The sequence below is a fragment of the Hemiscyllium ocellatum genome, chromosome 23, assembly GCF_020745735.1.
Source record: "Hemiscyllium ocellatum isolate sHemOce1 chromosome 23, sHemOce1.pat.X.cur, whole genome shotgun sequence".
NCBI classification, from domain to species: Eukaryota; Metazoa; Chordata; class Chondrichthyes; order Orectolobiformes; family Hemiscylliidae; genus Hemiscyllium; species Hemiscyllium ocellatum.
Genome location: NC_083423.1, coordinates 20,719,752 through 20,734,722, shown reverse-complemented (window position 1 = coordinate 20,734,722; position 14,971 = coordinate 20,719,752). Strand labels below are relative to the sequence as shown.

Genomic DNA, 14,971 nt, shown 5'->3' with positions numbered 1-14,971 from the left:
TATAGGGAGAGGCTGAATAGGCTAGGACTATTTTCCCTGGAAGATCGGAGGCTAAGGGGGTGACTGCATAGAAGTTATAAAATCATGAGGGGCAGGGATTTTGTGAATAGATAAGGTCTTTTTCCCAGGGTAGGGATGTCCAAAACTAGAGCACATAGGTTTAAGGAGAAAAATTTAAAAGGGACCTAAAGGGCAACATTTTCGTGTAGAGGGTGGTGCATGCTTGGAACCAGCTGTCTGAGGAAGTAGTGGAGACTGGTACAATTACAACATTTAAAAGGCATCTGGATGAGTGTATGAACAGGAAGGGTTTAGAAGGATATGAGCCAAATGCTGGCAAATGGGCTTAGATTAATCTGATATCTGGTTGGGATGGACAAATGAACCAAAGGTTCTATTTTCATGTTGTTCATCTCTATGACTGTTTTTTGTGGACCAAATTGTCATCCAAAAATTCCCACATGCTACAACTGTGACACATCACCTGTCCTGCCATTCTTAAAGTATACTAAGGAAGTTGTTATTAATTTTATCGAATTATGCATTTAATTGTGTTTGTCTATATTTTATTAACCTGACCAGCAGTCATTGTACTGTGTTGAACCTTAGGAATAGAATAAACCTTACTCATTTACCAAATACTCAATAAATAAGCAGTTACTTCACCAGTAAAAAGAAAGAATCAATTTCTGAGGATGTAGAAGTTTACAAATAGCAAAAGCAACAGAACGTCTTTCCTTTCTCCCCTGCAATCCCTTAATCACTTAACTCTGGCACTCTGTTACAAGTCACACTCAGATGCTAAGTCATACTAAGTTGGGTTTTTTATAAAGACAAAAGGCCGACCTGACACTCTTACTGAGAATCCAGTTTCGCATTTGGTTCATAATTAAACTGCTTTTTCAGTTGAAGCCTCCTTAAAAACCTGTCTAAGGCGGGCAACTATTTAAATTTTTGTACCCAATAACTACACATATTCAGTATTTTGTCATACACTTCCGTATCATCTACATTGTAAAGTGCTGTCAAATTTCAAATATGTTTTCATGGGCAACCCACTGTATCTTTGATCTGGCCAACCTTCCACATATCACCATCAGATGTTGAGATATTCCTGAGCCTTCAACTGAATTTGTTGCATCTAGCAAAGCTGATTGTAGCTTGCTGGCCTTAATGCCATCATAGACTGAGTGTGTGATTCAATTTCATGACAAAACTCCATATCATGCCTGTTAAGGCAGTTGACTCCCCCTCTAAACAGAGCAAATGCTGTTGTTACAATTTTCCCTACACTTATCTCAATTCATAACAAACCTCCTGAGACAAATTCAAAATGTTAGTATTCTCGAGTATCCGTGCTAGTTTCTTTCCATCCTATAGAGAAACTGTAATTTTGTGGTCTGTTCCTACGATACCTTTCAGACCAAGGATGTAGTCTGGAAACCCATATAACCAAGAGAGTTATCTTCTCAATCACAAAATATTGTGTTTCTGTATCTGACAATGTTTGTGATGCAGAATAGATCAGTTTGTAATACCTATCCAGTTGCTCCTGCAAGAGCACTGCTGCTAAGGCTGTAGCTGAAGGAAATGCTGCAATGATGGTTGGAAAAGACAGATTATAGTGTGCTAAGTCATCAGTGGTTGTTAACATGTCCTTGAATATCTGAAAGGCATTCTATCGATTTGGTTCCAACACCATGTGTCTTCTTAAGAAGTTGGCTCAATGCTGTAGGAGTTGCTAAGTAAGACAATAATTTTGTCTATCCCTAAGAATCTTTGGAGATCATGGGCCAGATTTTGAAATGGTAAACTCCATTATGGTTTTAGTCTTTTGAGCATTCACTATTATACCTTCAGTGTTGACAATGTGGTCCAAGAACTGAACAGAATCTTGGGGACACATTTATACTCATCGCTGAACTCATCAACTCTTGATTCCTTTAAGGTTTCATGTAATTTCTGATCATCTTTTCATCTGCTTCCCCATGCATCAGTATATCATCCAGGTAGCACATACCTCTGTGAAGATGTTGTCTTTATGATCCCAGCTGATGTTATTATTGGACAACTCAAAATAAACACATAATGGTGCAGAATTTGTTTTGAAAATGAAACAAATGTCTTTTTACATTATTACAAACCAATCTATTTACATATAGCACCCACACTAAAAGTATAATCTCATTGATCCCAAAACACACCTGTACAGATCATAAAAGCATCCCTCATACACGACCCAAAAGCACCACTGTACAATAACCCAAAGGACCCCTCAGACAGTACTCACATCAGAGGAAAAACCTTTTTTAAAACCTCAATAAAGCCTTAAGGTAACTGTTATCTAAACTCCCAATCTAGAAAATGTGTTAACCTTTTTCTAGAGCTTTCAGCTTAAAATAATCTCCTCAGACTTTTATTATAACATTTAGTGTGTAGGGTGTTTAAATAAAAGTCTGATGAGGTTACTTTAAGCTGAATACATTTCAATGCAGGTGTTTGAAAACTCTTGAAAAAGGCTAACAAATTTTCTAGAATACTTACTATCTAGAACTATCATTAACAATGCTACTGTCTGATCATCTAGCTTTACTAACTTCTCTTCTCAGGAGCACTTCTTTATACATGCATCTTCATCCAAGAACCTCTTTGGAACTGCCCAAGAATAATACATTACCAAGGCTACAGAAGTACTTAGAAGTTAATTGTTAATTCCTTTGAAACACATAAAAATCAATATGTCACTATTTCAAAATCCAAACATCTAAATGTCACACATTTTACTTAAAATATACATAAATCGGTCTGCATCACCTTTGTGAAATATTGGCCAACATCTATTAAAAAAGGTCTTTGAGGCCAAGGTAATCTTAAACATTATCTCCTAAAAAAGGTTATAAACTTAACAAACAATTTTGATTGCTTGTCTAATGGCACCTACTAGAATCAAGTATTTGCATAAAGTTATGGGAAACATCTGCTTTCAGATAGGTTTGCTAACCACTCTAAGTAAAGACACAGCGCCAGTTTCTTTTGCCACTGCCTTGCTGAACTGTGTACAGTCTGTAGTACTGTCAGTTCAGCAATCATGACCAAGCACTACTCTTTTTTTTGTCCTAGGGGATAAGAAGATTTTTGCCATTTCTGCAATTGCTTTTCAACTTGTTTCATTTTGGGATGCAGAAACTTCTAGGGTATATCGAGACAGTGCATCTGGCATCTTTCTTCACTTTACTGTTGCATTCAATATTCATGATTCCTAACCCTTCAAATAATTTATAAAGTATTGGTGTTCAAAGAAGCTCCTTTGCTGTTTAATCTTATCTATCTTTTTTCATAGGATTAAGGTCATGATATGTCTTCCTACTCGAGTGGGAATTCTTGATTGCGAAGTACATATAGGTTTTCTACTACTAGGCATCTCTGTATTTGATAGTTGCTTTTAACGTAACTTTAATCTGAAGTGCTGTGCCTCCTGGACCATATAGTTGCATTGTTGTTGGCTGTAGGCAGTATTTTATGTGATAATTCAGCAACGTTGAAAATGTATCCCCTTCTGCATACTGTATGAAAGTGACCTGTTCTATGACAGATAAAGCATTCAATTTTATAGCTGAACATTATCTTTGCTTCAGAGGTTTCTTCACTCCACACTATTGTCGAGAACCTTTTAATGGATAAGAGATTGGAGTGGGGGAGGGAGGTAGACAGGTTGAGGTGGTTAATGTCTCGGCGGCAATTGGAAATTAAGAGATCGAGGGTGAGTAATAGGCCAGCATGGGGTGTCCAGGTGGATGGAGTGTGCTGGAGGTGGGCAAAGAGATCCCCGGAAGGTGGACAGGAGTCCTGATTGTAAACGTAAGCTTGGAGACGGAGGCGGCGGAAGAAGTGTTCGATGTCGTGGCATGTATTAAATTCATTGATGAGTGGGTGGAGGGGGATAAAGGTGAGGCCTTTGGTTTTGGGTGAGAGGTTGGAGTGGGGGGTTTTGGGTGAGAGGCTTTTGCCCGAAACGTCAATTTTCCTACTTCTTGGATGCTGCCTGACCTGCTGTGCTTTGGAAAACCACTCTAATCGAGAACCTTTTAATGTCTAGTATTGTCCTATTCACTATCCATTGTGCTGATTTTGTATGTATGCCATTTGTAGTTTTGTAACTTAATCATTGAATGGATTTTTCTGATCTCCTGTGCATACATTGATCTTCCCCTCTTAGGATTGATCAGTGTTGCTTTTGGCCTTCTGCCTCAATTACCATCTGAATGGTTTCCTTTAGAATTAGGTTTTCTTTGCACTGTGATAAAATTGACAAATACTCATCAGCAATTTTAACAACTCTGTCTCTCATGTTTGACTTGAAGTCACCATAGTCGTATTTCTCTATTTATCAGTAGAGATATTTAATGAAATCTCTATGGATTCTTCTGGATATTGAACTCCCTTGTTAAACATTCGTGGGTCCAGCATAGGACTTGAGGCATTGGCAGTAACTCTGATGTCAGCGCTGGTTCAAAGGGTTGCACTCTTGCATTTATTCAGGAAGGTTGTGGACTGTGATATTTGAATTAATTCCATAATAGCGGCGGCATCAGTGAGGTGGGCCCAACAGTGTGTGATGGCACCAGAGCGTGGCAACTTTTGATGTTGATGGGTCTGACAAAGGCAGCAAGCAGCAAGGCACAGAACTGGAGGTGGTGGCATCGGCTGCAGCAAAGCAGAGTTGCAGTGGTGGCAGCACCACAGCATTGGTGGGTCCAACATAGGCAGCATTGGTGGGCTTGGATCAGCACACATGACAGTGGCAGCAGTGGTGAGGGCGATCTGGATACTATATTTTCTTTTGTTTCTGCTTCTTTGGTTTCTGCTCTTGTTTTTAATTCTGGCTGTTGTATTCTGGGATGGTGCCAGTAATTGCCAACTCTGTATACTTTTCACTATACTCCAGTACTGTTAACCTCGGGTACACATGACAATAAAATCTAATCTAATATAAATCTTGTTATTTCAAGTATTTTATTAATCTGACATTGAATTATCACAGGTTTTCAGTGTTTCTTCAAAAGTATCTTTTGCTTCTCTTACCCCATACTAATCTATGACATCATCTGCTATACACTCAGTTGTATGTAGAAGTATATATATTTGGTCAGCTTCTGACTTAGTTTCTAATTTGGAAGCTATTCTGTATTTCAGAAATTGTTTTTTTCCAAGATGTCCAATTTTGCAATTTATTTGACCCCATTTCTGAATTTAAGTCTTCTTGGCACTATTATTTTTGATGCCAAATCTTCCTTATATGATTTTGTCTTTTGCTTGCTTGGAATACTTTTATTTTGCAGGAATAGTCATTCTTCTGTTCCTTCTACCTGGTGGTGGTTTTGCAGCTAAAATAGAGGGTTCTTGCCTACACACAGCAAAAATGGGGCATTCCCACCTTTATGGTGTCTTTTATAAAAGATTTCTTATGTTTCTAGTAGACTGAATAAATTCTCCCAAGATTCTTCCCCATTAAACAAGGTCTGCCTGGGCTTTTAGTCTACCCAACATTATCATTTTAATTACTGGCTTTGTGATGTCCTCAGAGTCTGTAATCTTGGAGTAATATTTCTTTCTTGGCCCTTTTTTTTCACTTATGTAGCCATGTCACATGGCACCTGCTCATAATGGTAGTGACATTGATCAGTTCCAATTTTTAACTTCACATTTTCCCAACTTGGATTACAAAGTTTCTTTCAGCTCACAAAGGATTATAACCTTTTCTTACCAAGACCCTGTTGTGTGTTCACTCACCACACAACACCAACCTGGAACCACTCTCACAGACCACCATTTCTGCATGCAACCCATGCCTACTTTGGAGTTAATAATGCTCCTTCTCCAGAGGGTTGATAACTATCCTGTTGTGGCATGTCTCTTACCAGGTCTTAAATGCTTTTGCTATTCATTGGAATATTCTTCTTTGAGGATAGTTGTGAGGATTTCATCTGTGGGGTTCTTAAATCTTGCACTGTTCCCTACTGCCGACTGTGCTGTATAAGCAAGTGACAAAAAGCTGAGTGTGAAGGTCTCACATGGCTGCTCACCATGTAATACAAGCAGTCAAATCAAAACCAGACCATTGCTCACTGTTATATGGGTGCGGAGGTTATTGTGCTGTATGTGCTGCTGCTCATGGTAATAGATTCTACAACCACCCTTTTCAAGTGTTTAAAAAAAAATCCATGGACCTGCTTCATTTAATGTAATAGAGGAAAACAATTCTTCTCACCAGAAAAGTATTTTGTAGATATCAAGGTGTGGGCTGTTGCATGGTGGTGACTGGATTTACATTGATCTGATAAGCATTGTTACGAAGACTGAGAGAAGGACCAGCTATTAAGTGTCTTACTCTTTTTCAAGATCCCAATCTATAATGCCCAGAAATTCAAATGGCATCACCAGAATTGGTAGTGCTTCTGTCACTGCCCAGCATTAACCTTTTCAGACCCATACGCAGCAAAGACATCATTGCCCAACTCCCAGTAAGAACCAGAACAGCAGGAAACGGTGGTAGGGGAGAGGGAGGGCAAATTAATTCGGGTATACTAAAAGAAAACTTTTAATGGGCTTCTCTAGGAAACCAGACTATAAGGTGTTTCAATAAAGTTTAGCCACATTATTTTTGGCTTCATGAATGGAAGAAGTTTGTTAATCACTATTATGGTCAGTTGTTTTTCGGAAACAATTAAAGATATAGCATCTTTTAAAGAATTTTTTATGACCTCGGGAGATGAAAAGTGCTTTTTTACACTTGAAATACTTTTGAAGTACAGTCACATTTGAAACATTGAAATATCTGCCAACCTATTTATACATAGTAATATCCCATTAAGAGCAATCAATTAAGAACAGGAAGTCAGATATAACAAAACAAAAGAAAAAGTAAGTGATACTGGTTGTCGAGAAATGGGAGACAACCAGTTTAAGTGTTAATGGCAGTACATAGGTCATTGTGCTGAAAACAAAAGTAAAACAATCAAGCCTAGGAAAGTGACTAGGGGAGATGGGGGGAGCTAGGGAAGTGGTCAATCCCAGGGAAAAGAATTGAAGGACAGGGTTCATGTTCTGAAGTTGTTGAAATTAATGCTGAGTTCAGAGACTGTAAAGCACCCAAATGGAAAATTAGGTTCTATTCCTTAAACTTGCATTGAGCTTCCACTGAAACATTGTAACAGAGCTGTTATATAAATGTAAATATTAGAGTAAGATGGTATATTAAAGTGGCAAGGAACTGGAAGACTTGGCAGATAAGGATCAACAATGTGAAGACTCTGATCGGAGTAGTGCACTGTAAATCATGCTTCACTACTCCATAAGCTATAACAAAGTGTAAATGTTTTATTTAATGAGCAAAGTCATAGAGATGTACAGCATGGAAACAGACCTTTCAGTCCAACCCATCCATACCGACCAGATATCCTAACACAATTTAGTCCCACCTGCCATCACCCGGCCCATGTCCCTCCAAACCCTTCCTATTCATATACCCATCCAAATGCCTCTTAAATGTTGCAATTGTACCACCCTCCACCACATCCTCTGACGGCTCATTCCATACACGTACCACTCTCTGTGCGAAAAAGTTGCCTATTAGGTCTCTTTTATATATTTCCCCTCTCACTCTAAACCTATGCCCTCTAGTTCTGGACTCCCCAACCCCAGGGAAAAGACTTTGCCTATTTACCCTATCCATGCCCCTCATAATTTTGTAAAACTCTATAAGGTCACCCCTCAGCCTCTGACGCTCCAGGGAAAACAGTCCCAGCCTGTTCAGCCTCTCCCTGTAGCTCAAATCCTCCAACCCTGGCAACATCCTTGTAAATCTTTTCTGAACCCTTTCAACTTACACATCTTTCTGATAGGAAGGAGACCAGAATTGCATGCAATATTCCAACAGTGGCCTAACCAATATCCTGTACAGCCACAACATGACCTCCCAACTCCTGTACTCAATATTCTGACCAATGATGGAAAGCATACCAAACGTCTTGTTCACTATCCTATCTACCTGCGACTCCATTTTCAAGGACTATGAACCTGCACTCCAAGGTCTCTTTGTTCAGCAACACTCCCTTGGACTTTACCATTAAGTGTATACGTCCTGCTAAGATTTGCTTTCCCAAAATGCAGCACCTCGCATTTATCTGAATTAAACTCCATCTGCCATTTCTCAGCCCATTGGCCCATCTGATCAAGATTCTGTTGTAATCTGAGGTAACCCTCTTCGCTATCCACTGCACCTCCAATTTTGGTGTCATCAGCAAACTGTACCTCTTATGCTCGCATCCAAATCAGTTATGTAAAAGACAAAAAGTAGAGGACCCAGCATCAATCCTTGTGGCATTCAACAGGTCACAGGCCTCCAATCTGAAAAACAACCCTTGACCACCCTCTGTCTTCTACCTTTGAGCCAGTTCTGTATCCAAATGGATAGTTCGCCCTGTATTCCGTGAGATCTAACCTTGCTAATCAGTCTCTGAAAAATGTGTTGCTGGAAAAGCGCAGCAGGTCAGGCAGCATCCAAGGAGCAGGAGAATCGACATTTCGGGCATAAGCCCTGCTTCAGGAACGCCAGAAACATTGATTCTTCTGCTCCTTGGATGCTGCATGACCTGCTGCGCTTTTCCAGTAACACATTTTTCAGCCCTGATCTCCAGCATCTGCAGTCCTCACTTTCTCCTTGCTAATCAGTCTCCCATGGGGAACTTTTCAAAAGTGGTCCACTTGTTTCTCTTTATTATTGTTATATAGAATAAAAGAGAATTTCAACTAGTTTCTTCAATAACTCAACACTTTGGGCGGCACGGTGGCACAGTGGTTAGCACTGCTGCCTCACAGCGCCTGTAGACCCGGGTTCAATTCCCGACTCAGGCGACTGACTGTGTGGAGTTTGCACGTTCTCCCCGTGTCTGCGTGGGTTTCCTCCGGGTGCTCCGGTTTCCTCCCACAGTCCAAAGATGTGAGGGTCAGGTGAATTGGCCAAGCTAAATTGCCCGTAGTGTTAGGTAAGGGGTAAATGTAGGGGTATGGGTGGGTTGCGCTTCGGCGGGTCGGTGTGGACTTGTTGGGCCGAAGGGCCTGTTTCCACACTGTAAGTCTAATCTAAAAAACTTCTTTGTCTACTCAGAACAAACCTATTCTTTAAACAGGTGTAAAGCAAGTTAATAACTAAAATACTATGCAAGACTAACTTATACCCTCTTAACCTCAAACACACTTGTATTCATACGCAGACAGGATAAGTTAATACAGTTCTGCAGTGTAATTTTGAATGGAAACTCAGAGAAAAACCCTGCTGATCATGGGTCCAAACGAAGAAAGTGAAATGAGGTGACTTTATCACAGCTCCTACTGTTTCCTGGTGACAAGATCATGTTGCTTTTGACTGCAGAGTAACGGAAGACCCTCAGTTCAAGTAATTTCAACATAGGTCTCAGAAGTGAATGAATCTTTTGGCTTTTAGTGTCTATGAGCAGATATTTAGTCAACTGCTCTTTCAGAGTTCTGTTGTTACTCAGGGGAAAAGGGGAGTGCTTTCCCTCTTTCTAATTTATTCCAACTGCCCACAGCAGAAAACACAGGAGAAAGCAGAAAAAGGATGCAGAAAAACAGGAACCACAAGTCCGGAGTTGTTGCTAATCAACTTTCCACACTATGCCCCTTCCAAAACACAGTCTTTGTCTAGCAATTATAAGCCATGAAAACCTTCTCTCTTTTTCACAAACTTTTCTCCCAAAGTCACTTGAGCTTTATAAACAGCAGACAATCCACAGGTCCTTTGACCTTTTGCACTCTAAAATGTCACATGGTAAATCCTTTGCAACCTCGGAATGGTCCAAAATCTTCAATTTTCCAGATCTCACAATCCACGTCAGTGGTAGGGAAGCTACTGGAGAAGATACTAAGGGATAGGATATATACCCATTTGGAAGGGAATGGGCTTATCAGTGATAGGCAGCATGGTTTTGTGCAGGGAAGGTCATATCTTACAAACCTAATAGAATTCTTTGAAGAGGTGACAAAGTTGATTGATGATGGAAGGGATGTAGATGTCATATACATGGACTTTAGTAAGGCATTTGGTAAGGTTCCCCATGGTAGGCTGATGAAGGTGAAGTTGCATGGGGGCCCAGGGCGTTGTAGCTAGATGGATGGAGAACTGGTTGGGCAACAGGAGATAGAGAGCTACTCAAAATGCAGACCTGTGACCAGTGGTGGGGCAGTTGTTGTTTATGATATACATAAATGATTTGGAGGAAGGTGTAGGTTGCCTTATAAGCAAGCTTGCAGATGACAATACGATTGGTGGAGTAGCAGATAGTGAAGGGATCTGCCAGAGAATACAGCAGAATATAGATAGATTGGAGAGTTAGGCAGAGAAATGGCAGATGGAGTTCAATCCAGACAAATGCGAGGTGATGCATTTTGAAAGATGCAATTCCAGAGCGAACTATACAGTAAGTGGAAAAGTCCTGGGGAGAATTGATGTACAAACCTGGGTGTTCAGGTCCATTGTTCCCTGAAGGTGGCAATGCAGGTCAGTAGGGTGGTCAAGAAGATATATGGCATGCTTTCCTTCATCAGATAGGGTACTGAATACAAGAGTTGGCAGGTCATGTTACAGTTGTACAGGACTTTGGTTCGGCCTCATTTGGAATACTGCATACAGTTCTGGTCGCCTTTTACCAAAATGATGTGGATGTGTTGGAGAGAATGCAGAGGAGGTTAAACAGGATGTTGCCGGGTATGGAGGGTGTTTGCTATGAGGAGAAGTTGAGTAGATTAGGATTATTTTCATTGGAAAGAAGGAGGTTGAGAGGGGACCTGACTGAGGTCTATAAACTCATGAGAGGTGTAGACAGGGTGGATAGCAAGAAACTTTTTTTCCAGAGTGGGAGGACTCAATTACTAGGGGTCACAATTTCAAAGTGAGAGGGGAAAAGTTTAGGGGAGATATACGTAGAATGTTCTTTATGCAGAGGGTGGTGGATGCCTGAAATGCGTTGCCAGGAAGGAGGTAGGGGCAGGAACAATAGAGTCATTTAAGATGTATCAAGACAGAAACAGGAATGGGCAGGGAGCAGAGGGATAAGATCTTTAGAAAATAGGTGACAGGTTTAGATAGAGGATCTGGATCTGCGCAGGCTTAGACGGCCAAAGAGCTGTTCCTGTGCTGTAAAGTTCTTTGTTCTTTGTTTAATGCAGAGCTTATTCTTCCATAAATTAGAAGCGCTAGAAATTAGCCTTCGATAATCCAGCTCAATTTGTTTTTTTTTAAGCAATGTTGGATGGGATATAAATGTTGTACAGGACATTGGAGAGATCATAAAAGGTCTGCTTTGAATAGCACTTTTGCAAACAGATTGAGCCTCAATTTAACAATAATCGAACCATTTAACAACAAAAGGCAGCACATCCTTGCAACACTCCCTCAATACTACAACTGAAAGTATTAAACTCAAATTTGAACTCAAGTGTTCTGGAGTGGGAATTGAATCCTTGACTTTCTGACTCAGTAGTCACTCTGCAAAGCAAAGATAATTAGTTCAGGTGAGCTAGCTCAAATCAACTTTTAAAAAAATTCATTCTAGGTGTGTTCTTCGCTGTGGATTCATACAGCTAGGTACATTGAACGGCTGCTTCCAAGATCAGTTAAGACTGAAACAAATTAGTGCAGGACTGAAGTCCAATTTAGGTCATATGTGTTAAGGCTGGCATGGTTCCTTCCCCAAAGAACCTGAGTGAATTAGTTCACTTTTTATGACATCTTGATTAATTTTATTCCATATTCTTCACTGCTTTTGGGTTCAGTGTAATTTTTTGTCTACTTTTTTTTATTTATCCATTTGCGGGCGTGGGCATTGCTAGTTGGCCAGCATTTATTGCCCATCCCAAATTGCCCTTGAGAAGGTGGTGGTGAACTGTCTTCTTGATCGCTGTAGTTCACTGTGGGTTGACCCACAATGCCATAACGGAGGGAATTCCAAAATTCTAACCCAGTGACAGTGAAGAAACGGCGATACATTTCCAAGTCAGGATGGTGAGTGGCTTGGAAAAGAACTTGAGGATGGTCATGTTCCCATGTATCTCTGCCCCTGTTCTTCAAGATGGAAGTAGTCGTGAGTTTAGAAGGTGCTGTCAGAGGATCTCTGGTGAATTTCTGCAGTGTACACCCTGCTGCTACTGAGCGTCAGAGGTGGAGGGAGTGGATGCTTGTGGATGTGGTGTAATCAAGTGGGCTGCTTTGTGGTAGATGGTGTCAAGCTTCTTGAGTGTTGTTGGGGCTGCATTCATACAGGCAAGTAGGGAGTATTCCATCACACTTATGCTTTTGTGTTTTTACCGCTTTAAAGAAACCATGAAAATCAAAGTTGTTACTGCATTTCAGCCTCTCATTGAGTTTCATATATAATTAATTCCGATGTTCACTACTCTTCTCCCCCGACTACTTGTTTTATTTCCTTTACTTTCAGTCACTATTTGAGCGTCAAGGCATGCCCTCAAAGTCAACGGCACCATCTGTATCAGAGAAACCACACGTCTCAATGCATCGAGGAATGTCAAGAACAAAATCTATAGGTATGTTTACCACATCAACATGAAGGGCTGGAGCTACCAATTGAACTATTCTCCCCAGTAGTTCAATGGTAAAGTTGCTGCTCTAATATGAAAATGGACAATCTAGGACATTAATATCCCAAGAATCAATCCTTTGCCTACATGGAGTTATATCATCTCCTTCCAAAGCAAACAGGAGAAGTCCTACAGTTGTGCATTTAAAGAAAAGGGACAGGGTTAGCTCCTCCACTTCTAAAAGGAACACCTATCCAGATGGGTGCTCTGCAGAGATAATTCCTCAGTAGAATAACCAACTCACTCTTGTTGCCTGGACTGTTCCATGATTTACCAAGTAACAGTGGAAAAGAGAGGAAAATAGAGCAGGTAATTTGACAGTATTGTTAAAACTAATCTCACAACTGTTTTGTTCTGTTCTTTATATTTCATCTACGCTGAAATTATATTCACTTTTGTTCACCATGATGTATAACGTTGTCCCTTGACATTTATTTATTTCTCATTCTGTTTGATTTCCCCTCCTGTGGAGAAGATTCCCAGACCCTGGCAACCCATTTGTACCTAAAGGGTCTGCCTGTCCTCAATGTAAGCTTTTACAGCTGACTGTGTCCTGGTTCAACATCTAGACATAGATTTCCCCAAGACTCTATCTCAGTCATGGCTGAGAAGAGGTGCTTGGGCTGGTTCTTCCTTCAGGAAATCTACTCATTCAGCCTTACACTGGCATCATGTAATATGTGAGTAGACTGGGGCAAGAATTTAAATCCTGGTCACTTGCTATCTTACTTGCCTAAATGGCTGACCAATCCACAGAACATTCTGAATTTCAAACAAGCACAATGTCATCCTCCCGACATTTTGCCCTGCCTAGGCACAGTCCTCACTTTACTCTCACACAACAAATTCTTGAGCCACTTCCGAGGAATGAGGAGCTGAGGTGGCTTCCTGTTGCCTTGCTCACAATTTTTATCTCAGACTTAACCCAGACCAAACAGCCCAAAACACCTTTATGATAATGAAAGAGGGGCCCTAACACCCTTTGAATACGAATACTCCTGCTTAATGTCAGCATTCAGAGCCAGCACACTGATCTCCATTCACCATGGCAGTCTGGAGCATATTTTAAACCTGATTCAGAACAGGACACCATCTTAGCTGTGGGCACTTACCAGATGTGAAATCCTTTGGGATATCAACCAGCATTTCAAGCCCAGGTTCTAATTGCCATTTGCTCAGGTTGTTCAAATACTGCTCAAACCCTTCATCTTTTGGTTCAGAAACAGAAGGTCAGCTGCCAAAACTAAGGCTCCGTCACCGATATAAGTAAAGGAGTGTGAAATAAATTAACTTCAGACAGAACTTGGGAACAGACTGAAGCAGACTTCAATTAGCAAGACTGTTGCAGTGTCAATTAGCTCCTGTAAGAAGGAACTAAATAAACATCATTTGGATGTGCCAGTGTTGGACTAGGGTGTACAAAGTTAAAATCACACAACACTAGGTTATAGTCCAACAAATTTATTTGAAAGCACTAGCTTTCGGAGCACTACTTCTTCATCAGGTAGTTGAGGAGTAGAAGATCGTAGGACAGAATTTACAGCGGAAGTTTACAGTGTGATGTAACTGAAATTATATATTGAAAAAGATCTGGTTTGTTTGTTAAGTCTCAGATCTTTTACAATGGGCATGTTAGTTTCAGTTTTTTCATATGTAAATTCCAGAATTTCCTTAAAGTTACATCCTCTAGTGAACTTTAACAATAGGTGCCATGTTGGCCCAGATAATACATTGAAGGTGTGAGCTTCCCTGTGTGAGGCTGTCTGTACCCCAATATTCAGAGTGATTCTAACCTAAAAAAGGAATTTACAGAATCTTACATAGATTCATGTAGTTTTTGAGTAAAATAAAATTAATTCTGCAAATACAAATTCACCCCACAAACTTGCACACACACGCATATAAGTTTATGGGATGAATTTGTACTTGCAGGATTACCTGAGAATGTAACTTTAAGAAAATTCTGGAATTGTAAAAGATGAGAGACTAAACAAACAATCCAGGTCTTTTTCAATATATAATTTCAGTTACATCATACTGTAAACTTTTGCTATAAATTCCGTGTCTTACAATCTTATTCTCCACAACCACCTGATGAAGGAGCACCACTCTGAAAGCTAGTGCTTCCAAATAAACTTGTTGGACTATAACCCAGTGTTGTGTGATTTTATTAACTAAATAAACATCAGGTTACTATTGAAAAATAGATGGCTAAATACAAATAGAGAAAGAACAATTATGATTTACGGTGTTAAATAGAAAGACAGAAAAAACAGATGTACAGTGTGCTAGAACTCGT

At 40.2% G+C, this 14,971-nt stretch overlaps 1 protein-coding gene across 1 annotated transcript in view; it reads left to right on the top strand.

The window, feature by feature from the left end:
* The window catches only part of shank3a (SH3 and multiple ankyrin repeat domains 3a), a 994,510-nt gene that overhangs the window by 919,047 nt on the left and 60,492 nt on the right, over positions 1-14,971 (top strand). The window contains exon 21 of the mRNA XM_060842760.1: positions 12,513-12,618. Within this exon, the coding sequence (XP_060698743.1) occupies positions 12,513-12,618 (106 nt within the window). The remainder of the gene's footprint in view (positions 1-12,512; positions 12,619-14,971) is intronic.